This window comes from Lynx rufus, unplaced genomic scaffold, assembly GCF_022079265.1.
Source record: "Lynx rufus isolate CCGP_SWC_20201006 ecotype Redwood Valley unplaced genomic scaffold, mLynRuf1.p SCAF_4, whole genome shotgun sequence".
Lineage (NCBI taxonomy): Eukaryota > Metazoa > Chordata > Mammalia > Carnivora > Felidae > Lynx > Lynx rufus.
The window spans coordinates 523,443-545,493 of NW_025814856.1; the positions used below are offsets into that span (position 1 = coordinate 523,443).

General features: G+C 62.4%; 1 protein-coding gene across 1 annotated transcript; it reads right to left on the reverse strand.

Moving 5' to 3' along the window:
* Window positions 1-29: 29 nt before the first annotated feature.
* Window positions 30-19,840, reverse strand: LMNB2 (lamin B2). The gene is made up of 12 exons (XM_047095521.1): window positions 19,544-19,840; window positions 12,702-12,838; window positions 8,198-8,354; window positions 7,852-7,977; window positions 5,723-5,893; window positions 5,504-5,629; window positions 4,956-5,176; window positions 4,473-4,767; window positions 4,278-4,385; window positions 3,645-3,764; window positions 3,270-3,383; window positions 30-2,627 (listed from the first exon to the last, which is right to left on the reverse strand). The coding sequence occupies exons 1-12, from the start codon at window positions 19,838-19,840 to the stop codon at window positions 2,586-2,588; spliced, it is 1,914 nt and encodes a 637-aa protein (XP_046951477.1). The 3' UTR covers window positions 30-2,585.
* Between the last annotated feature and the right edge of the window lie 2,211 nt (window positions 19,841-22,051).

Here is a 22,051-nt window from a genome sequence, read left to right on the forward strand (position 1 = left end):
CCGCGTCAGAGTAGACTCGGGGGCAGAACTTAAAATCAAAATGTTTATTGGAGTGTTGTACAAAAAGTTTCCGGTCATAAAATGCATATTACAAATCATTGGAGAAAGAAAAAGACCACACGTTTGGCATGCAAGTCCTTAGACGCCGTCCGCCCAGCCGGCCCCACGGCAGGTTGTGCTGATGATCCGTCGGGGCGCGGGCCGCGGGGCGAGACCCCAGCGGGGGTGCCGCTGGCCCGGGCGCCCGGTTAGCGAGTGGGGCTCGGACAAAGGAATCGTTCCCGCATCGTTTAGAGCGGCTTAAAGCTAAGAATGACAACTGCAGACTGTTTCCCAGGCCAGCGCTGACATCTGAACGTTGGATTCCGTTCTGGATTTCCAAATACTCCCTTACCAACGGCCACCATCCTCCTGCAGTCACCAAGGGTCCCTAGTTTACCTTCCCCCCACCAGACAAGGACACCACGGTGCCTGGGCCCTTTCACCCCTCCACTCGGGACCTCCGCCAGGCCACCACGGGTTGGGGGGGGAGGGGGAAGGCCAGGCCTACACGGGTTGGGGGGAAAGGCTGGAAGCGGGCCTGGAAAAGACAAATGTCACCTGCCAGGAGCAAGCCCTACCCGTGCACCTGGAGGCCCTGCCCGGAACCGAAAAGGATGCCATGAGGCATCTGGGCCCATGGGAACGATGGGGCCCACTCCCTGTCCACAGTCGCCTCTCCCCTCCCCCCTCCCCCATACATCGCAAGATGTGGCTGAGACCAGTGCAGACTTTGGAGACCCCCCCCCCACAACCCGCCTGATGCCTCTGCGTCTGAGCTCCAGACCCTCACTGCGCATGCAGTTCCTGTGATGTGGGTGTGGGGGCACCACCTTAGGGCCTCGGGGGCCCGGAAGCACTCCTGGGGAAGGTCACGCGTGGGGCGGAGGCTGGTGCATCATCGTGGCAGGCGAGCCCTCCCCCCCACCCCAGGACCCACCAGAAACGGGGGAGGGGTAGCGGTGAGACATTTCCCTTCACGAGAAAAACCAAGTTCACACCCTGGGGACTCTGGTGGCCACGCAAAGTACCTGACCTAAAGCCGACCCTAGATGCAGCAGACTGTTCGCTAGCCTACAAGCCTCTAACCCTCTGGCCACAGGCAGTTTCCAAGGAAAGGGAGACCGGTGGGGACCGCAGGGACCGCATGCGGGGCTCCCTGCCCATGTGGTCCCCCCTGCCTGGGGCGAGTGGGAGGGGCCAGCTTGGTAAACGTGCTACCTTTTGGGGGCAGCGTGCCTCCATGGCTCAGTATTTCGTCTTTAAGACTTGAGCTGCGCTTTCTGAAGGAATTTGCCGTCTTCGGCCTCAGCGTCCACCGAGCTGGCCACCCCCCCCCCCCGCAACTCCACCCCCTCGGGGGACTGTCCCAGTGACCCTGGCTCGAGCCCTGAAGTGGGATCCGGCAGTCTGAGCACTGACCAATGTAAAAAAATAAATATCCATTAAAAAAATAACTTCTGTGTATCTATGTGGGAGGGGGTATGAACGGTCAGCGAGTGCAGAGGGGGGGCCGGGCGAGGTGACCGGGAGCCGCCCTGCAGGAATCGGCCGGCACCAGCACGGCCGTCAGAGAAGGAAGTCGCCCACAGAAGCCAGGACAGCGGGACACGCAAGCACACAGGAGCCGGCGGGGACCCGCACTCAGCCCCGTGCACAAGGCACAGAGTTGGAGAAGGGGGCCGGGTCTCACCCCGAGGCGGCTCTCCTCTCAGAGGCCCGGGAAGCAGCTGTCACACGTGGACACTCGCCGGCGAGGCTATCCCGCCTGTGCCCTTGCCATTTACCTGGTGACAAGTCTCCAAACAGAGCTGTCCCTGTCCCCTAGGTTTCCAGGTCCCGCAAGCCGAGGAACTCAAGTACAGAAAGCTCCAGAAGCCCAGGGCCCGACAGCCAGGAAGGGAGGGGGGCTCACCGCAGAGCCCCCGACACGTGCACAGACACCCGGCCTGCAGCCGCACACACGCTCCAGTGGAGTCAGAGCAGAGCCTCGTCCACACCACCCGCTCCCAACGCTCTGGTCTCCGGCCCAGCCGCCAAAATTCCACGGGGGGGGGGGCGCTGGCCCCCCGCCAGGTCACAGCCTGGGCTCTGGATTTGGTTTTGAAAGAGCTTAACAAACAACGAAACTCCCGGGCATTTTTGCTCTCCGCCCCCTTAAGGCCCACGGGTTGGTCGCGAGAGGAGAGGCCAGCCCCGCTCTGTCCGAGGGAGAGACAGAGGCAGGGAGAGAGTCGGGCCCCTGCACCCCCGCCAGGCCCTCCAGCCTCCAAGCCCCGCCCCCGGCAGCTATTAGGTTCCTCGGCCTCCTCGAACTCAGCCAAATGGTGAAACGCGGCACCAAAAACAAAAACCAGGTCCAGACAGTGGCGATGAAGGGAGGGTCCGAGGAAGCCCACCCACAGCACAGATGGCAGAGACCCGCCCCCACGTTCTGGCAGTTTGCTTAAAAATTCTCTAGAAATGTATCAAGGACTAAAGACGGCCAATGATATAAAAATAGTTTTCAGTGGCTCTGGGTAAAGACGTGATGAGGCGAGTTCCGTTCACATGACGCGGCAGCCTCTCGAGGTGGTCCTTGGGTCCCCCTGGAAAGAAAGGCCAGCAGCCTAAGAGGCCGGAGCGTGCGCGCCTGGCTAGGCAGGTAGCTGGTGGCCCCCCACCCCTGCCAGACAGGGGCTGGACCAGGGCCTTCGCCAGCCCAGAGCACCAGCTCCCGGCGAGAACACAGGGCCAGCAGCTTCAGCCTCAACTGTCCCCGTTCCAGAACCTTCCACGTCTCCCTTCTGAGCTACACAACACAACTGGAATGTCAGACCCCAGTCTCAGGACTTAGAGCTGCTGCGGCAAGGCCCCAGGGCCCTCCAGGGGCCCTTCCCCTCAAACCATCATCTAGGCCCCGCTGTCTCAGGCTGCCGGAGCGGTGGCACAGGGCCCATTCGCTGGGGACCCTCGGGGTTACACCGGTGCCGCCTGGCGGCGCTCGGGGGCCAACACCGCACTCCTGGGGGGCCCCCGGGCCAGAACCCTGAGGCCCTCACAATGGGCAAGAGCCAGGAGGCAGGGATGTCGCCCCCCCCCCACCCCCAGCCCCACCATGGCCCATCTCTGGCCACAGGCCGTGGGGCCCTCCAGGGGGTGAGGCCCGGACTGTGCCAAGAACCTTAGCGCAGACGCAGCAGCCCGCGGAGCAGCACGGCCCCCGCGCATGCCACCTTGGGGACTTCTACCTGTTGATGGAAAAGATCCTCCTCGCCGAACTCGGCTCCCTCCTCTTCTCCCTCCTCCCCGTTCTCCGTCTCCCGCACCACTGAGGACTGCTTCACGGTTCTCATGGCCACCTCCTGGGCGAGAGAAGAGCCGTGGACGCTCGACCCCTCGGGTGCCCAGGGCCCGGCCCACAGGTCGGCCGTCAGGTGAGAATGCTCCGGCCGGGCCTCGGCGCGCCGCAGGCCAGCACCCCAAACCCGGGATCGCGTCGCTGGCCCTGTGGCCGAAGCTCCACCCCAGGGCTCCCACAGCGGCCTGTGGTGCGGCCAGGGAGGCTCCGGGAGGGACCCCGAGGCCAGGACAGAGGACGGCCCCCGCAGGCCCGGGGCACCCACCTCCCCATCCGCGTTGACCAGGACGGTCCGGAAGCTGTCGCCTGTGCTCCAGCTGTTCTGGCTCCTCCACACAAGCGTCGAGGGGGGACTATGGGCCACTCCTGCACCAGCTGCCCACACCTGGGGGACACAGGGGCCTCCCCATCAATGTTGGCTCTGGCCCCAGTACTCTGTGCCACCAGCCGGGTCCCTGTCACTGCCCCCTGGGCCTGCCGGGGGACGTCCGTTGCCACGACACTGAGGTTCACGGTGGCCGACGGCTCTCATCTCAGCGAACGACGGCCGTGCTGGGATCAGAAGCCCGTCGGCTCCAGGGGTCCACACCCGTCACTGTTAACACCTTCGGCCAGTGCCCGCCCGCCAGCCCGGACAACCTGGATCCTTCTCTGCCACGGGACCCTGACGTGTCACCAAGGTGCTACAGGGCTCCGGGGAGGGTCCGCTGGCACGGCAGTGGCACACGGGTGACCCGTGACAAGCAACAGCCCTTCTCGGGGCAAAGTCACTCGACCACCGCCCCCCACCCCACCCCCTTTCCTGCCCCATCCCGGCCCCCGGTCACATCGGTCACCTGGCTAGCTGCTACTGCCCCCCCCCCCCCGCCGGCCCACCTGCCCTTCCGCAGCCACCTACCGTGACGGTCTGGCCGGCGCGCAGCACGTACTTGGGCGTGAACTTGTAGGCAATCTCCTCCCCCTCCAGGACCTGCCTCTTGATCCTCCAGTTACCCAGAGACTGGTCCTGGCAAAGGGGACACGCGGCCCGACGTGACGCACGGCTCGGGGGGAACCCCACGGGGCCCCACCCCCAGGGACGCGGGCCTCTCACCTTGTCCGAGCTGTTCCTCAGCTGCACAAACCTGCCCTCCAGGTCGACCTCCTCGATGCCCACGCCGCCCGTGGCCGACGCCTGCTGCGCCAGGTGGAAGCCGCCGCCGCCACCGCCGCCGCCGCCGCCGCCGCCGCCGGGGCCGATGCCGCTCGAGCCCGGCGACTCCTCCGCCTCCAGCCGCTTCCGCTTGCCGCGGCCCGTGCGCCCGGCCGCCGCCACGCTGCTGCCGCTGCTGCTCGACGTGGCCCGCGACACAGTGATCCGCGACGACGGGCTGGGGGTCAGCTTCAGCCTGGGGGACGGAGGGCCGACTAGGGCTCCCAAGGGACCAGACCCGCTCGGCCTCCCCGTCCTCCTCGCCCCTGCCCCGAGAGCCCCCACCCTCTGCGGCTCCGCCTCTCCCCTCCCCCCCGGAGCCCCGCCCCTCGGCCCCAACAGCCGGCCTCGCCCCGCCCCCTCGCCCCCCCCCCACCCCCCCACCTCTCCTCCTCGCCCTCCAGGAGCTTGCGGTAGGCGCTGATCTCCATGTCCAGGGCCAGCTTGACATCGAGCAGCTCCTGGTACTCGGCCAGCTGCTGCTGCATCACGTCGCGCATCTCTGTCATCTCCTGTTCCTTGGCATCCAGCATCTTGCGGAACTTGTCCCGCTCCCCGGCCATGGTCTCCTCCAGCTCGCGAATCCGGTCCTCCGCGGCACTGGCCTGGGGAGGAGTCGGGGCGGCCAGGTCAGGGCGGCCTCTGCAGGTCACGGGGAGAAGCCCTCCCGGCTGTGCGCCTCGCTTCCCGTCCTCCTGCACACGCGGCCAGGCTCCTGGGGCGGGCCGGGGACAGACACCCAGCCCCAGGAGCTCCGGTGGCCGGCGGGCCCCACAGCCCCCTCGGCCAGGCCAGGCCGGAAGGAGCGCTGCATGCATCACCAGCGCCCGTGACTCGCCACTGCATCTACACCCGAAGCCAGAAGCGGGGGTCCCGCAGCAGCGGCGGGGGTCGACGGGGGGGGGGGGGGTAGAGAGGCCCCGGGGAGTCACCTGCTTCTGGAGGCCGGACAGCTGGTAGCTGAGGGACTCGACCCGCATGCGCGCTTCCTTCAGCTCCTCCCGCGCGGCGCTGGCGGCCTTATCGTTCTGGTCAGAGCTCAGCTTGGCGCTGTCCAGCTGAAGGGACACGGACCGGCGGGTGAGCGGCTGGCGGCGGGCGCCCCCCCCCTCCCCGCGCACCGCCGCCACCGCCGCCACCGCCGCGGGCACCTTGGCCTGGTAGGTCTGCTCCAGCTCCAGCTTGTACAGCCGCACTTGCTCGTCGTGCTGGCTGCGCAGCTCCTCCAGCGCCTGGGCCATCTTGAAGTCGTACTCCTGCTGCCGGCTGCTGTCCACCTCCACCAGGCGGCGCTCGTGCCGCCGCCGCGTCTCCCGCACCTCCTGCGGCACAGCGAGCGTCACCGCTGCGGCGGGCCCGCGGCCCGGGCACCCCTGGCCTCCCGGTCGGCGGTGTCCCCCACCCGAGAGCCAAGGCCGAGCTCAGAACTGCACAGTGAACCACCGGGGGGCGGGGGGATCTCCCGCTTGCTTGCTCACACTGCGCAGGGGAGACCCAGCCCAAGTGTCCTCCAGCTGACTAGCAGGTAAATAACGTGTGTCCACCCCCCCCCCCCCCGCCGCCCCACGGACGGACCCCTGAACACACGACGCTCAGGGAGGGAACCAGACACGAGAGGCCACGCGGGGCGGGAGTCCACGGGTGTGAAACGTCCAGAACAGGCTCGTCCACGGACAGGAAGGGGGCTCGCGGGGGGGGGGGGGGGGGGCTGGGGACCTGGGAGGGAGGGGGGTGACTGCTGATAGGGACGGGGCTTCCTTTTTGGGCTGATGGAATGTTCTGGAGTTAAATACAAAACCCGGTAAATTGTATACTTTAAAAGTTTTAGGGTATGGGAATGCTCCTTTCCTTTTTTCTTTGAGAGAGAGAGAGAGAGAGAGAGCGCGCGCGAGCCCGTGCTGCCTGAGTGGGGGAGGGGCAGAGAGAGAGACTCAAGCAGCTTCCAGCAAGGAGCCGGACACGGGGGCTCAATCAAGAGTCGGTCACTAAACCACCGACGGAGCCACCCAGGCACCCTGGGAGTATTTCAGTAGAGCTGTCGCTAAAAGAATTCCTGACGGGTCGTCTCGGGTACCTGGGGTCTGAGATAGAGACCCGGACCTCGGGACAGCAGAGGACACAGGGCAACGCCTGAGGAAGGCAGGGGCCCCAGAGCACAGCTGCCCCAGACGCACGGTGGGGTCAAGGGCAGGCAGAAGGAGCTGTCCGCCAGCCTCCGGCTCCAGGAAAGGGGACAGCCTTTCCTCCCAGAAGCTCCCCCCAGCACAGAGAGCTGTCACTTATCACACTGCGCCATCGCTTGTAAGAACAACAGGAATGTTTCTCAAGGAAGCCGATCCTGTTGACAACGAACCCGCCGTCACGGCGCCCCTCACGGTGCCCCTCCAGGAGCCCTTCTGGGGTGCCCTTCCGGCTCCCCTGGCAGGCCCCCTCATGTCTGTCTCCCCGGGCCCCCTGGCAGACCCGGGATCCTTCACTGGTGCCTCCGAGGGGCCCCTCACAAGTTCAGGGTCCCTTACAGATCCCCTCGAAGGCTCCAGTTTTCTGGCGGATGCCTTCAGGGGTTCCCTCTCGGGCTGCTCCCCAAGTGCCCTGGCGGCCCTGGCTCTCGCGGGGTGCGGCTGGAGTGGGAAACCACTCCTCGGGAGCATGGACATCCCTCCCTCGAGCAGCTCACCCGGGCAGTGAGGGCAGCAGCGAGGGCCCCAGGGTTCCATTCTGGGCTGTGACAGGACAATGGGCTTTGTGAGGACGAGCTGGGAGGGGCCACGGGGGGGGGAGGGGGGGACACAGAAACCCCTGCTCTAACCGCCAGGAGCGCTCATTCGCTCCCGGGCAGGCCCAGGTTTAAAGGGGGAGGGAGAGACCCAGGAAGCAAGGGAAGCAGATGGGCCCCCCCTTCCTTCCCTTCCATGGGGAGGGTCTGCTGTGGATTGAATGGTGGAGCCCCAAGTCCAAGAGAGGAGTCCACATCCTAATCCCTAGAACCTGGGAGTGTGACCTTATCTGGAAAGGGGGGCTTAGCAGATGCGATTAAGAGCCTCAAAATCAGATCATTCTGGATTAGCTGGGTGGGCCCTAGACCCAGTGACAAGTGTCTGGGTGAGAGGCAGAGAGGCCGCGTGAAGAAAGGCACAGATGGAGAGGTGCCCGGGGTCCCCCAGGCTGAGAGAGGCAGAAGGACCCTCCCCGGGTCCCGCCCCGCCCCCCACACTTGTGCCGGGCTGAGGCCCCTGTCCTCAGGCTGTCGCAGGGCCCTAGCGGGCCGGCCGGGCCGCACCTCCTCAAAGACGTTCTTCCGGAAGTCGAGTTCCTCCTGCAGGCTCTGGCAGCGGTTCTCCAGGTCCACGCGCATCAGCGTCTCCTTCTCCAGCTGCTTTTTGGCCACCGCGTGACCGTCCTCCGCCTGGGGGACACAGGACAGCAAGCCAACGTGACCATCTGCCGCACCACGCAGCTTCTCGGGGCGCGGGGGATCCCCTTAAACACACACACACTCTGATGGGGCGTCGCCAGGTGGGAAAGCCGCTCACACCCGACAGGAAAGCCACCGCCTGGGCCCGCAGCACACGCACATGCCCAGTGGCACCGGGCCTCCCCCAGACCAGGGCCCCCCGGAAACCCGCCTTAGCCAGCTGGGCCCGCAGCTCCGCCACATTGCTCTCAAGGCCCCGCTTGTCGCTGAGGGCGGCGGCCAGCTCCGCCTCGCTCCGGTGGAACAGGGACTCCAGATCCTTCACACGGCCCTGGGCCACCGTGAGCTCGCCCTCCCTCTTCTTGGAGCTGAAAGTCAAGAGCGGGACTCAGCCAAGAGTGCAGAGCAGGAGGGCAGCTGTGGTGCGGCTACAGGGAGCCCCTCAGGCAGCCCAGGAAGCCCCGGGACAAGGTCACCCGGGCCCAAGCAGGCCAGACCCACCCCGGCTCTCGGCACAAACCTGCCCTGAGCCAGGCCAGCAGGGCCCCACTGGCCAACACACACACACACACACACTCCAAAAACCCCAAGGGAAGAGCTTTAATGTCATTGTTTTGTGATTTCTGGACACTGGACGGCTCGTAGAGGGGAGAACAATTTATCAAAAAGTTAACATATACTGGGGCGCCTGGGTGGCTCAGTCGGTTAAGCGTCCGAATCTTGATTTCTGCTCAGGTCCTAATCTCGCGATTTGTGGGTTCAAGCCCTGCGTTGGGCTCTGTGCTGACAGCTCGGAGCCTGCTTAGGATTCTCTCTCCCTTTCTCTCTCTCTGCATATGGTCTCTCTCTCAAAATAAATAAGCTTAAAAATAAAAATAAATTTTTTAAAAAGTTAATGTATAATTTAAATTTATTAAAGTTGTATATATTGGGGCACCTGGGTGGCTCAGTCGGTAAGCATCCGACTTCGGCTCAGGTCACGATCTCACGGTTGGTGAGTTCGAGCCCCGCGTCGGGCCCTGTGCTGACAGCTCGGAGCCTGGGGCCTGCTTCGGAGTCTGTCTCTCCCTCTCTCTGCCCCTCCCCCGCTTGCAGTCTGCCTCTCTCTCTCAAAAATAAACATTATAAAATTAACATCCCAGCCGCTGAAAAGTCCATCTCACTTGCAAACTTAAGTTACTTGAAGCAGGTTCACCTGGTATCCTAGTAGACAACTTTCCCGATATTGAAGATGACAAACAGATTCTTTAAGGCACAGCTATTACTAGCGTGGGCCCCTGGCCCTTGATTCTCAAAGGAATTCTCAACCTTGGAGTTGAACACAGGCCCACCTCCCCACCACGGAATTGAGGGAGCCATCCCCATCGAGCAGCACTGCTCACGTGGGACACGGTGGGGGCTGGGCGGCATCCCCGCCATTCCCCCCCCGGGAGAAGCGCAGGGGACCCCGCATCAGCTCACGTGAGGTGGGGTGGCATGAGGACCAGAGACTTTGGCCGCCAAGCTGCCCCTGTCCCCAAGAGCAGCCCCACGAACGTGGGGCTCTGCCCGGGCATCATATGGCCATTCTCCATGGGGGGGGGTCTCAGGGTCCCCACAGCCACACAGTCCTGGCTCTCCAGGGGCTGCAAACCCTGAGCCCCTAGAGCGGTTTTGCAGGCGTTTGGCGGGGAAACAAGTCACTCATTTCACAACCATTACTGACAGCCCGCTTTGTGGGGGACACCCTCCTGCCAGAGATCCACCCGGGAACACCCTTGCTCCCACGGTGCAGAACTTTCTCGTGGGTAGGGACCAGAGGGAAACACGCTGCCTGCCAGACGTAAGTCTGCATCAGAAGGGCAGGTGAAGCAGGGAGGGGAGACGCGGGGTGAGCAGAGCGAGGTGGGAATTGTACTTTTAAGTCCCGCCAGCCGTGCCCGGGGGGGGGGGGGGGGGGGGGGCCAGAAACAGACCTGCGAGAGGGCAGCAGTGGGAGGAGCCAGATCTGTTATTTCCAGGAGAAGAGCGTTCAGGCAGAGGACGCAGAAGTGCAAAGGCCCTGGGGCGAGGTGTGCCCGGCACGTCTGAAATCGGCAACGAAGCCAGGGCGACTGGGACAGAGGCGTCAGGTAACATGGAGAACTTCTGAACAACTTTATCTAGTGCTCGGTACCCTGCACAACTACACAGAACGGCCCAGAAAGCGGGGGCACTGGGGCTTATACTGGCTTTCGTCTCACTGGCCGCGTCTCACCAGCTTCGAGGCGCTAAGGCAGATCGCTCACCTGCCTGACAGGAAGTCCTGGGAGGTTAAGTGGGAGAATGCGGCTCCTCCACACGCTACCCACATTCCCATCCTCACGGGGCTGTGGTGACAGGTTGTTCGGGAGAAGAAAGACACCAGAGCTAAACGGCCGCCCTGGTCTGGAAGGGCTCCTGCACGGACGAGAGGAAGTGAGGCGACTGCGCGAAGCCCCGGAGGTCAGGGGCCAAAGAGGCGTCCACAGGCCCGCAAGCACAGGAAGGCTTCCTTCTGGAGTAGGGGCCTTACGGGAAAGTTCCGGCCCAGACACTTAGCAGCGTTCGCCATTCTTCTTGTCCTATCTGTCCCCACCCCCACCCCGCAGCTGTCACCCGCGGAGGCGGTCACAGAACAATGGGGCTGGCAGTGCACAGCCCCGGCATCATTGGTGAAGCAGCCCAGACGTGGGGACATCCCAGCAGCCAGGACAGAGCCCCAGCACAGGGGCATGTCATGACTCGGGGGACGTCCGCTAGAGACGCCCCTCCCATTGCCCTCAGGCGTCGCCAGTTCGTGGAGTTGCCTGAGGCCACACAGAAAAGACCCGTGGGACCGAAACATGGCAGGCCCACTAAGGCGACTCTGGGCGAAGGCTGGGGCCACGTGTGCTGCTTCTCTTCAAACTATCTTGCATTTTCCACTTTCTTGACAGTGAGCATCTGTGACCGATAGTGGGGAAAAAAAAAACCAAGACTTCTGGCCCAGACAAGGAGCGTCTGGAGAGTTCTGGACTCCGCACCGACACGAGAGAGAGAGAGGCTGGGGTCCGGGCGGTGCTGACTCTGGAATCCCCTCAGTCTTCTCCAGGATCACTTTTTAATGAAAAAAACCGACCAAACGGATGGCCCACACAGTCTACCTGGCCTTTTACAAAAGCAGGACTTGCCTTTGTTCCTTGGCCAAAGACCGGGTGACCGCGCAGCGTGGGCCCGTGTCTGGGCTCTCTGTTCTGCTCCAGCGGATCTAGTCCACCGAGGAACCACAGGTGCCCATCACTCAGCGACAGAAGCCAGGCTGAGGGGGCCACACGCACAGTGTGGTTCCAAGTCTAGGACATTCTGGAAAAGGCAGAACCATGGAGGCAGTGAAGGGAGGAGGGAGGGAGAAAGGGAGGGAGGGACGGATAGAGCACGAGACTTTGAGGGCCAGTGGGACTACGACGGTATAGGGGCGGATACGTCCTCACGATGCGTTTGTGCAAACTCACGGGGGAACCCCCGCGAGAGTGCGCCCTAACGTCAGCTGTGGGCTTCAGTTAACGACAACGTATTGGTGTTGCCTCGTCCGTTACAACAGCCTAGCCCGCTCATTAATGGAAGGTGAAAAAGGTGTTTATAACGGGGAAACCGGAGGGGGGATTTTGGAAACTCTGTACCATCCACTCGTTTTCCTATAAACGTAAAACTGCCTTAAAAAAAAACCCAAAACTCTATTTAAAAAATAGGAAGGAAAAATTCCCGCAAATGCAACGGTGACTTGGGTGGCGGCTGGGGCTGTGGGCAGGGACACAGGCACCAGGCCTCTCCCGGTGACCACCAAACTGAGGGACCCTGGATAAGCCCGGCCCCTGCCACAGTTTGCCCGTCCGGACTGGAGACCGTGACGGTCGGGCCCTGGCGGGTGTGAGGCTTACAGCGGGTCACATCTGACTGCCTGCTGTGGCGCACGGTGTCCCCGATCAAGTACTCCGTCCTGCTGCTGTCCACACCCGCACAACTTGGTTCTGCTCGTTTCCCGTGCGGCCCTTTCACTCAAAAGTGGCCACAGTGTGTGCTTTTGAAGAGAAAAGCCCACAGCCCGAAGGCTGCCTCCCCCACGCGGCCTGTATGGTGGCTGAGGTGCTCCAGTGGGGGGACGGAAGCGGACCGAGTTTCCCGGGGCGGGCACCCAACAGGTGCCGTGGAGGACGAGGGCCACTGCGCACACGTGAGGTGGGCGGCAAGGTCCCTGGGGACCCGCGACACAACAGTGGTTCCCAAGTCCAGGGCAGAGAAGGGAGGCTGGGCTCTGGCCCGTCCTTCCCCCTGGGAGCACAGGGGCCCCGTGCTGACAGCTCCCTACAGACTCGCTTCAGGAGAGCTGCTCGGGTTTGAAATCTGCCTGGGGAAGGGGCGCCTGGGGGGCTCAGTCGGATGAGCGTCCGACTCTTGCCGTCGCTCAGATCATGATCTCACAGTCGGTGAGATCGAGCCCTGCATCGAGCTCTGTGCTGACAGTGTGGAGCCTGTCCAGGATTCTCTCTCTCCCCCTCTCTCTGCTCCTGCCGCTCTCTCAAAATAAATAAACTTCTGAAAAGAAAAAAAAAAAAAAGAAAGGAATCTCCCCTGGGCTGCATGATGCTGGGAAGGGGCGTCTGGAGGCCGAGGCCACAGAGCTCGGTCGCGGGGACGCAGCCCAGAACGAGGGTGGCAGACGCCAGCCACACACCTACCTTTTGTTCGTCTCTTCCAGCTCGGCCTTCACCTTCCCCAGCTCGATCTGCAGCCGGGCCCGCTCTCGGGCCGTCTCGTCCAGCACCCTGCGGGCGTCGGCCAGCTCCGACTCGTACAGCGTCTTGAGGCCGCTCACCTGAGGGGGTTCGGCAAGGCCCAGGTCAAAGAGAAGCCTCTTCCCCACCGCGCAGGCTCCCCACACCCCCCCGGGCCAGACGGAGCTCGTAGGGACAGCGGAGGCTTCCGCACCCAGTTCGGCCCCGCTAGCCCGGGGCCACCCCAGCCGGTCCCACCCGCCCTTGTGGCCCGTCCCCTGCCCAGGTCACCCACCAGCTGGGCACACGGCTCACTTCTCGTGGCCTTCTTGCCCCAGCCTCCCCCATGTCTACGTGCCCAGGACCACGCATATGTGTTCACGGATATCTGGAACCCAACAGGACAGTGAGGTATCCCCTCCACCCTCTAGGACGGCTGGGGTCGAAAAGACAAAGGATAACAAATGCTGGCAACACAGAGAAATGGGGCCCTCCACGCACGGCAGGGGGAATGGAAAGTCGAGCAGCTGCTGCAGAAGACCGCGGGGCGCCCCCTCGGACGGGTTAGCAGACTCACCTGTAACCCGCCAATTCCACGGCTGAGTATCTGTCTGCCCAGAAGCAGTGACACACGCGTCTACACAAACCCGGGTGCGTGTTCACAGCAGCACGATTCACAACAGCCACAGAGTGGACACGACCCACAGGGCCATCCGTGGACGAACACACACGGCACCCCACCCACTCACTTGGCCTCAAGCGGGAGCGAGGCGCCCACCCCCACCGCCCCGCAGACAGACCCCGAACACACGACGCTCAGGGAGGGAACTGGACACGAAAGGCCACGCGGGGTGTGGGCCCACGTGTGTGAAACGTCCAGAACGGGCTCCTCCACGGACAGGAGGGGGGCTCGTGGGGGCTAGGAGCTGGGGGCTGGGGGTGATGGGGTTCCCTCTGGGGAGATGGAATGTTTTGGAATTGGACGGAGGTGAAGGCTGCACCATTCTGGAAGTGCTAAAAGCACGGAGATGTAGAGTGTAACTGGGTGAGAGGTGGGAGACGGGAATTCCAGCTCAGTAAAGCGGCTGAAGACGGGGCCGCGGGACGACAAGCACAGCCATCGCTGTGGAGCTAGAAGGTGCCCGCGCGGGTGTGTGTCCGGGGCGCGGCTGGGACCCCACCCGTCCACAGGAAAGGCCCCTGAGCAGAGGGGCCGTGGAACCTGCCATGTGCTAGGGTCGTGACCATCCCGGCTCGCCCAGGGGCCAAGGAGCCTCCAGGAGGTGGCGCTTTTCAGAAAAGATGGTTTGTTTGTTTTTTTTAAGTTTTTTTCAAGTTTTATTTAAGTAATCTCTACACCCAACACGGGGCTTGAACGCACAACCTGGAGACCAAGAGTTGTATGCTCCACCGACGGAGCCAGCCAGGCGCCCCAAGAGCTGGGGTTTTAACATCCAGTCTGAGACCCCACGCACCACCCCCACTGGCCCGGGCACCCTGTGCCTCAACCCGGCAGCTCCCAGTCATCTCATCCCACAGGTAAGACGGGATCCGGGCTCCCAGGCCCACTTCCCAGACAGGGAGCGGTGAGCTGTGGTCTCCTGACCTGCAGGTGCAGGGCCGGTCTGCCGGGCGCAGCTCCAAGGTCAGGACACACGATAGGGGGAGTGGAGACAAAGCCAGCTTCTCCCTCCTGCACCCCCAGCAGCAAGGGCCCGCCCTCCCTCCCACAAAGGTGGTCACCTCTGGCCACACCCGATGCCTCCAACTCTGGGAACTGGCTTCTGGAATAAACCTCAGTTCACAAAGTGACTGGCTCCTCTCTCCACAGGTAGATGGGCACCTGGGTTTACGTGTGTGTCTTTCCTCATCAACTGCCATCTCACCTTCTAGAACTCTCCTGAGCCTGAGGGAGGGGCACACGCAGGACATACCCCTGCTCCTCCCCCAGCCTGGGGCCCTTTCCCTCACACCCTCCCCTCACCAGGCAGGGGGTCCTGGGACGAACAGTGACCGACACAACGGTCACTAAGGCGACCTCAGTACGGAGCCTGGTCAGGGCACAGGGCAGGAGAAGCCAGCAACTATGACACCGTATTTCACTCACAGCGAGATTTTTGTACTAGTTAAAAAAAATTTTTTTGGAGTAAACTCTACCCCCAACGTGGGGCTCAAACTCACGACTCCAAGATCAGGAGACACGTGCTCCACCGAGTGAGCCAGCCAGGCGTCCTACACGTTTTAGTTTCTTGAATAGTCTGTGAAACTATTACTTGTCGCACTGCCCCAGCCTGACCACGAGGAAAACAGGAGGCAAACCCCACTGGACAGACATCTTACGAATTCCTGACCGGCACTCCTCACGGCGGCCCAGGGCATGCACACGAGGGAAGTCTCAGAAAGCGTCTCGGTCCAGAGGGGCCCGAGGAGACAGGACCCCTGGATGCCATGTGGGGTCCCCAGGGGGTCCTGGGGCAGAGGGGTCAGGGGAAACTGAGGACCCACAAATACAGTATGGGTGTTAGTCAACGAGGTCAACGTGACGTCAAAACTGGTGACATCGCGGTGACAAACGTAACACGAAGGGGAACGGGGCTGGGCTCTGTGGGAACCCCGCGCTAGCCTTGCCATTTTTCTCTACATCTAAAACTGGCCTAAAACATCAGGTTGAGTCAATAAAAATACACCCTATCGCTTGTCTTCACGACTGAGATTTTTGGCACCCCCCCCTGGATTCTGTGCCCGAAGCGTCACAACCACCTCAAGTGTCCTGTTTAAAGTACCAAGTTCTGGGGCGCCCGGCTGGCTCCGTCAGAGAGCATTCGGCTCTCGATCTCAGGGTGGTGAGTTCGAGCCCCACGGTTACAGAGATTACTTAAAAAAACAAAAAGAAAACCAAAAGCACAACGCCAAGTTCTTGCAGCGTGACTCAGGTCCCTGCGTGTGTCCGCGTGCGGCTGGTGTCCCTTTGGTCTCGACAAGGCACTCATCTACAGCCAGGTCTGCAAACTCGGGCCCACGCGCCAATTTCCACCACGCCACCTGTCTTCGTCCAGCCTGCAAGCCCCGAATAGTTTTTGCATCTTTAAACGGCCGAGGGGGGGGGGGACAAAAGAGAAAAGAGAAAGATTTTGCGACACAGGGAGGGAAATCCCGGGAATTCCGATTTCAGCGTGTACAAATGAAGTTTCACGGGCACGTGGCCTGGCCCGCTCCTTCACGCGGTGTCTGCGGCCGCGCTCCACTGCAGCCTCGGAGTCGAGCGGCCCCGACGGAGACTTCCAGCCCACAGAGCTAAAACGCGGACCCGGCTCACAGCAGCGGGGCAACCTGGAAACTTCTTGTAGGGGACGAGCTCACAGACTCCTTTTTCTCAGACCACTAACAGGCGCTCCCCTGGCAGGCCCTGCTTCCCTGCACCTGTGAGGCACTGCGGGCAGGCAACCGGAGACCAAGCGCTCGGCCCATCGTTCGGTCTTTCACGGCGTTCTGCAAGTGCCAGGAGTGAGCAAATGTGCTCACATGTGTTGGGCAGAGAGGGGGCGTGGGGGGGGGAGGCGCACGTAACCCGAGGTGGCCTTTTCCTGTCCCTGTGTCTCCGGGGGACGACTTCCCGGCTGAGAACCACAGTCCCACAATCCCCTAATGCAGGCAGCCCCAAGTGCTCCTCTCCCACCCAGCTCGCCCTGCCCAGCCCCTGCTCCCTGGGTCCACCTGAGGGAGTCCCGACCCGCCCCCACCCCCCCCCCCCAGGAGGAACAGGACACCTGGGCAGGTAAGGGAAAAGAAACTGAAGGCTGGAGGAACCTAACATCCCAAGGGGAGGCTCCTTGGAGAACTGCCCCTCCCTCCCGGGGCCCCTTCCCTCCCCGCCCGCACCCAGATCTCTCTCCCAACAGAATCCGGCCCGCCCCAGCCTTTCCGGAAACCTTCTAGTGATCCGAGCACATGGCTATTGAGCAGTGCACTGCCCGCCCCACGTGTGAGAGCGAACCTGCGGGCAGGACTCAAAAGGGGTGAAGCTGTGGTTTTACTTCATGCAGTTCCACTGTCTGGATTTTATGACAAGCGTGTGACACGCTCAGAACAGTTTAAAAGGCATCTTCAAAGGGTTCCTCAAGTGGTTTCTCCTCTTGGCATTGGGGCGGATTCATCCTCTGGGGCAAGGCCATCCTGGGCACTGTGGGGGCTGAGCACACCCCTCTCCCCAGCCACCCGATGCCAGGAGCACCCCCAGCGTGATGACCACTAGCGTCCCCAGACATCATTCTGTGTCGGGCAGGCTCCATCCAGGTGCGAAGCTTCCGCGCAGGTAAAATAAACGCTGCTCGGCCCATGGCCCTCCCACCCGAGCCACCTCTCCAGCCCCCTCTGCTTCTGCCCAGCTCAGCAGTCAAGCCTGGGCCCCACTGTAGCCCAAGGCCATTTCCAGGTCACTCCCTCTGAAGGGCCCATGTGACCACCTTCCCCATCCCTCCGCAGGTCACCAGCTCCCTCCACTGCCCAGTTAAGAGGGGCGTTTATCCCCCCATTTATCCTGGGAGCCCATCCCTCACCCCTGGAGCCTGTGCACAGCCCTCAAGGTCACGGTGGGGCAGGCTTATCGCCCCAAGCACCACTCCCCTTGTTCCCAGGAGCAAGCCTCACCCCTGAAAAGTAAGTAACGCCACTGCCCAGACAGACAGACAGACAGGGCCCGGATACAGCTCCCTGGCCCCACCTGTGTGCACTCCAGGGACAGCACCCACTTCCGCTCCGCCCACCAGGCTCATGGCCCCCAAAGGTCTGCTCGCCATTTACTCTGTCTGTCGGTGGGACAACCGAGGCCAGGGGAAAGACCAGAAGCCAGGTCCCGTGGCGTCCTGACCAACCTGCAGGTGGGAGCTGGAGGTCCACATCCTGAGGACACGAGCACCGCTGAGGCAGGTGGCCACGCTTGGGACCGGACAATTCTAGCCCCACGGCGTAAATGACCTGCCCCCTGGTCACACAGACTAAAAGCAGTTTGGATCTGGGTTTGAATCCAGTTCCGAGCAACACACAACACCACCCCCCGCCAAGGACACTTCTTCCTCCCCGTCACCCAAGCCGTTTTCTGAGCCACTAAGGCCACGATTACACAGGGGCAACGAAGCCACAGGGCACTTCCCCTGAGTGCCTGCCCTTTACTCCACGAAGCCAATACCAACTCCCAGGGCCCACCAGCTGGCACAAAAGGTGGTATTGATATTTCCACTTTACAGAAGAGGAACTGAGACCCAGAGAGGGTAAGTGACTTGCCCAGGGTCACACGAAGGGTAAGTAAGTGGCTCCCAGAAATGACCCCCTAGCTGCTGTCCTCCCACAACTCTGTCACATGGTCCACTGTCAGGCTAGGGACGCCGTGGCTTCAGGACCTGGCTCTCCTAGCGGCCCTCAGGGGGGACCGCAAGGTGAGCACCCTCGTCACCCCAACCCATACTCAGAGGACCCCTACGTGGGTTTCAGGGGGCCGGCTAAACGAGAAAAGAGCCTGGGGCCAATGAGGGTTGGGGGATAGTTGGGTGGGAGCCGTAGTCCCCACCAAGAACCCACCCAGGACCCCCAGACATCTGGCTCTCACATCCCCTTAGGGGGAGGGTTTACCCAGCCCCTCAGTCTGTGAAACCCTGGGGCCCACCTGGAACCCAAAACTTCCTAGTGGGTCCCCAAGACCAGCTGTCTCCCCATCCCCTCTCATCCACTCATCAAACAACTCATCAGCAAACAGGGCTCCCCAGGGCCCAACTGAGGACCTCTCAAATTTCCCGCGGGGTCCCTAACACATCAGCCCCCCCCCCCCCAGGACGCCCTCCCACCCCAGGTGCGGGTAGGAGCCGAAGCCTACAGCCTAACCACCTCCCCAGTCCCTGAACTCCCCAGAGTTCATCACAGGACTTCTGCAGAGTTCTACCAGAAAAGGCCACGTGACTCGCCCCAGGGACCCCACCCGCACCCATGAGACCCTCCACCCCTCCTCAGGGCCCCATCAGACAGCCTGAACTCCCAGTCTCCTCAGAGACCAGAGAACCCCACCAAATTTTCTCCCAGGACACCAAAACAGACTAACACATCCCCACAACTCTCTTAGGGGCGTGGCTTACTCTGGCTCACACCCTCTCAGTCAGGGGATCCCCAGATCTTCTCCGATCACTCAGCGCTCGGGGCTGTCCCATATCCACCAGTCGTACAGAGGACCCCGAGATGCCCTGGGGGTCCCTCAGAGCACGGTCTGCCCCAGACTGCACGCCTCGCTTAGGAGACACCCGAAACCCTCTGCGGGCGCTTCGGCGGACGGGGCCCGCCCCAGTATGCAACACCCGCTCACAGGTCCCCCCAAAATTCCCTGGGAGCCCTCGGTGGGCGGGGCCTGTCCCAGGATGCACGCCTTGCTCACGGGTCCCCCGAAAAATCTGAGGATCCCCCTCGGTGGGCGGGCCCTGCTCCAGTGTGCACCCGTTGCTCACAGGTCCCCCGAAAAACCCGAGAATCCCCCTCGGTGTGCGGGGCCTGCCCCAGTGTGCACCCCTCGCTCACCGGTTCCCCGAGAAACCCCTGAGGACCCCTCGGTGGTCAGGGCCCACCTGGCCTCCAAACCTCACTCGCGGGGATCCCCGAAGCCCCCCAGGTACCCTCGGAGGCCGACGCCCACCCCAGCGTGCGACCCTAGGGGTCCCCCCGAAGCCCCGGGGAACCCCCCCCCGGTGGGCGGGGCCTGCCCAGTGTCACTCCCGCGCAGGGGAACCCCCCGGAACCCTCGGAGGCCGGAGCCCCCGCTCCGCGCCCACCTCGCGCGTGGTCACCTCCTCCCTCTCGGAGATCTTGAGCAGGAGCCGGTCGTTCTCGAGCTCGAGCGCGCGGACGCGGTCGATGTAGTGCGCCAGGCGGTCATTGAGCTCGCGCAGCTCCTCCTTCTCCTGCAGCCGCGACAAGCGCGTGGGCGACAGCGGCGTGGCGGGTCCGCCCGCGCGGCCGGGCAGCGGCGTGCCCATGGCGGCGGCGGCGGCGGCGGCAGCGGCGGCGGCGGCGGCGACGGCTCGGGGCCCGCGCGGCTCGGAACGGCGGCCGCGGCTCGGCGGGCTCATTCAATCCGCGCCGCCGACCAAGATGGCGCCCGGCGCCCGCCGCCGCGGAGTAGCCTGGGACTTGTAGTCCGTCGGGGCTTCGCGGGGCACGCCGGGAGCTGTAGTTTCTTGCGCGGGCTCGGCCGGCCCGCCTCCCGCTCGGGTTCCCGCTCCGGCCTTGGCTGTCCATAAACCTTAATCCGTTAGCCAAGCCGCCCGCCCCGAAACTCCCAGCTCGACACCGAGAGACACCGGCTTTCCCGCCAATGCCCAGTTTCCACACTTGCATAGCCTACCTACTTCTTTGGAGTCCTATTAAAATGAAAGGTGAAGGAACCTGAAAAATATGCTCAGTGATGTCACTTACCTGTGACATTCATTAAAATAAAATGAAATAACAAAATAAAAATAAAATAAAATAACAGCTCACAGGGGTGCCTGGCCTGCTCACTCGGTGGAGTCTGCGACTCTTGATCTCAGGATCGTGAGTTTGAGTTCCACTTTGGGTGTGGAGATTACTTAAAAAAAAAAAATAGTACATTAACTTAAAAAAAGTAACTGAGCTCATAGATACAGAGAACAAGTTGGGGGTGGTCGAAGTGGAGAGGTGGGAGGTGAGCAAAGTAGGTGAACATGGTCAAAAGGCACAAATTTCACGTTATAAGATGAATACGTTTTGGGGATGTAATGTACAGCATGGTGACTGTAGTTAATAACACTCTATTGCATATTTGAAGTTGCTAAGTGTTCACCACAAGAAAAAGAATTGTAACTATGTACGGCGATGGTTGCTAACTAGACCCACTGAGGTCATTTCAACAATGCACACAAAGACCAAATCATTAGGTTGTACACCTGAAACTACTACAATGTAATATGTCAATTACATCTCAATATTACACACACGCACACACACCCCTCGGGGAAAGAAGCCAGGCACAAAAGGCCACACAGTCTATGATTCCACTTGTATAAAATGTCCACAAGAGGGGCCTCTACAGAGCGGGGTCTTGGAGCCTGGACATTTGGCCGCGTCCTGCTCTGTGGGGGTGGGACGTGGAGGAACATCTCCGGGCTCCCCACCGCTCCCCTTGAAGCCAGGAGCACCACTGCCTCACTCCAGTCCCTAAGACCAAAATGTCTACACATTTCCACGTGTCACCTCCGAGGCAAAATCACCCCCAGTTAGGATCACTTCCTTCCCCGTACCCTGGACCTTGCCAGGTGCTCTTTCTGCCTCGAGAACCCCTCCTTCCCATTCGTCCCACCTTGGGGACTGTGGCTTAAACAGCTTCCCTCAGGGAGCCTGGCCAGTGGCACATTGAGAATGTGATTCCCCTTCCAGCCTTCTGAGGAGGCCAGGAGGTCTGCCCTGCGTGGTCACCGGTCTTGAACACCCAGGCAGGAGCAGGTCCCCAGCTACACTGTCACTCCGCTGTCTTCTCAAACGTTACCTTGTGCTTTAAACCTGATATTGTCGTCTGCACCTGCTAACGGTGGGCCATCAAATACAAAAGACAGCTGGTAGAATGTGAGGGCATTTAAAGCAGAGGGAAGGTAGGTGATACTCCAGGCGGCAGGGCCAGAGGGGAAGGAGAGGACTGAGGTTTGAGGGTGGCATGGGGTCACCTTTCCAGCGCTCCACCCCTAGACTGAGCTGCCACCCCCTCCTCATCAAAGCAACTGGACCAGCGCCCAGAGCCACAGGTCAGCGACCTGACTGACCCCCAGCGCCTGCAACTCAGGGCCCCGCAGGGTCCGGCGCACCGTGAACCGCTGTCACCCCTCCCGACGCGGGGATGTCCCATCCGCCTCCTGGTCTCTCCCAGGCCAGGGTGCCACTGCCCTGCTGGCTGTCGGGCTGGCCTGGCCTCAGCCTTCCCGTCTGTGAAACGGGGTCGGGTCCCTGCCACACGCCCTGACCTCTCAGCGCTGGGCGGGGCTCGGGGTCCGGAGCACCCCCCGACGCGGGACCCCCGGGGGCTGGACTCCAAGTCCCAGAAAGCCCTGCGCTCCCCGTGGGTGGGGCCCGGGACGTCCCCCCTCCCCGCGCGGTTGGAGAGGCTTCGGCAGTTTTCAAATTTTGGCGCTGGGCGGGCGGGGCGGCGACAGCTGCGGCCGCACCCCGCCCCCTCCGCAGGCTGCGCTCCGGACCTCCGGCCCGCACGGGACACTAAGGCACGGGACCCCCTAGCAGGGGCGACGCGGAGGCGGGGCTCGAACCCAGGAGCG

Excerpts from the sequence above, each read along its gene's own strand:
- LMNB2 (XM_047095521.1), bottom strand. The coding sequence starts at position 19,840 with ATGAGCCCGCCGAGCCGCGGCCGCCGTTCCGAGCCGCGCGGGCCCCGA. Across the intron at positions 5,630-5,722 it reads AGCAGACCTACCAGGCCAAG|CTGGACAGCGCCAAGCTGAG; the intron begins GTGCCCGCGGCG and ends GTGTCCCTTCAG. Across the intron at positions 4,768-4,955 it reads CTGGAGGGCGAGGAGGAGAG|GCTGAAGCTGACCCCCAGCC; the intron begins GTGGGGGGGTGG and ends TCCGTCCCCCAG.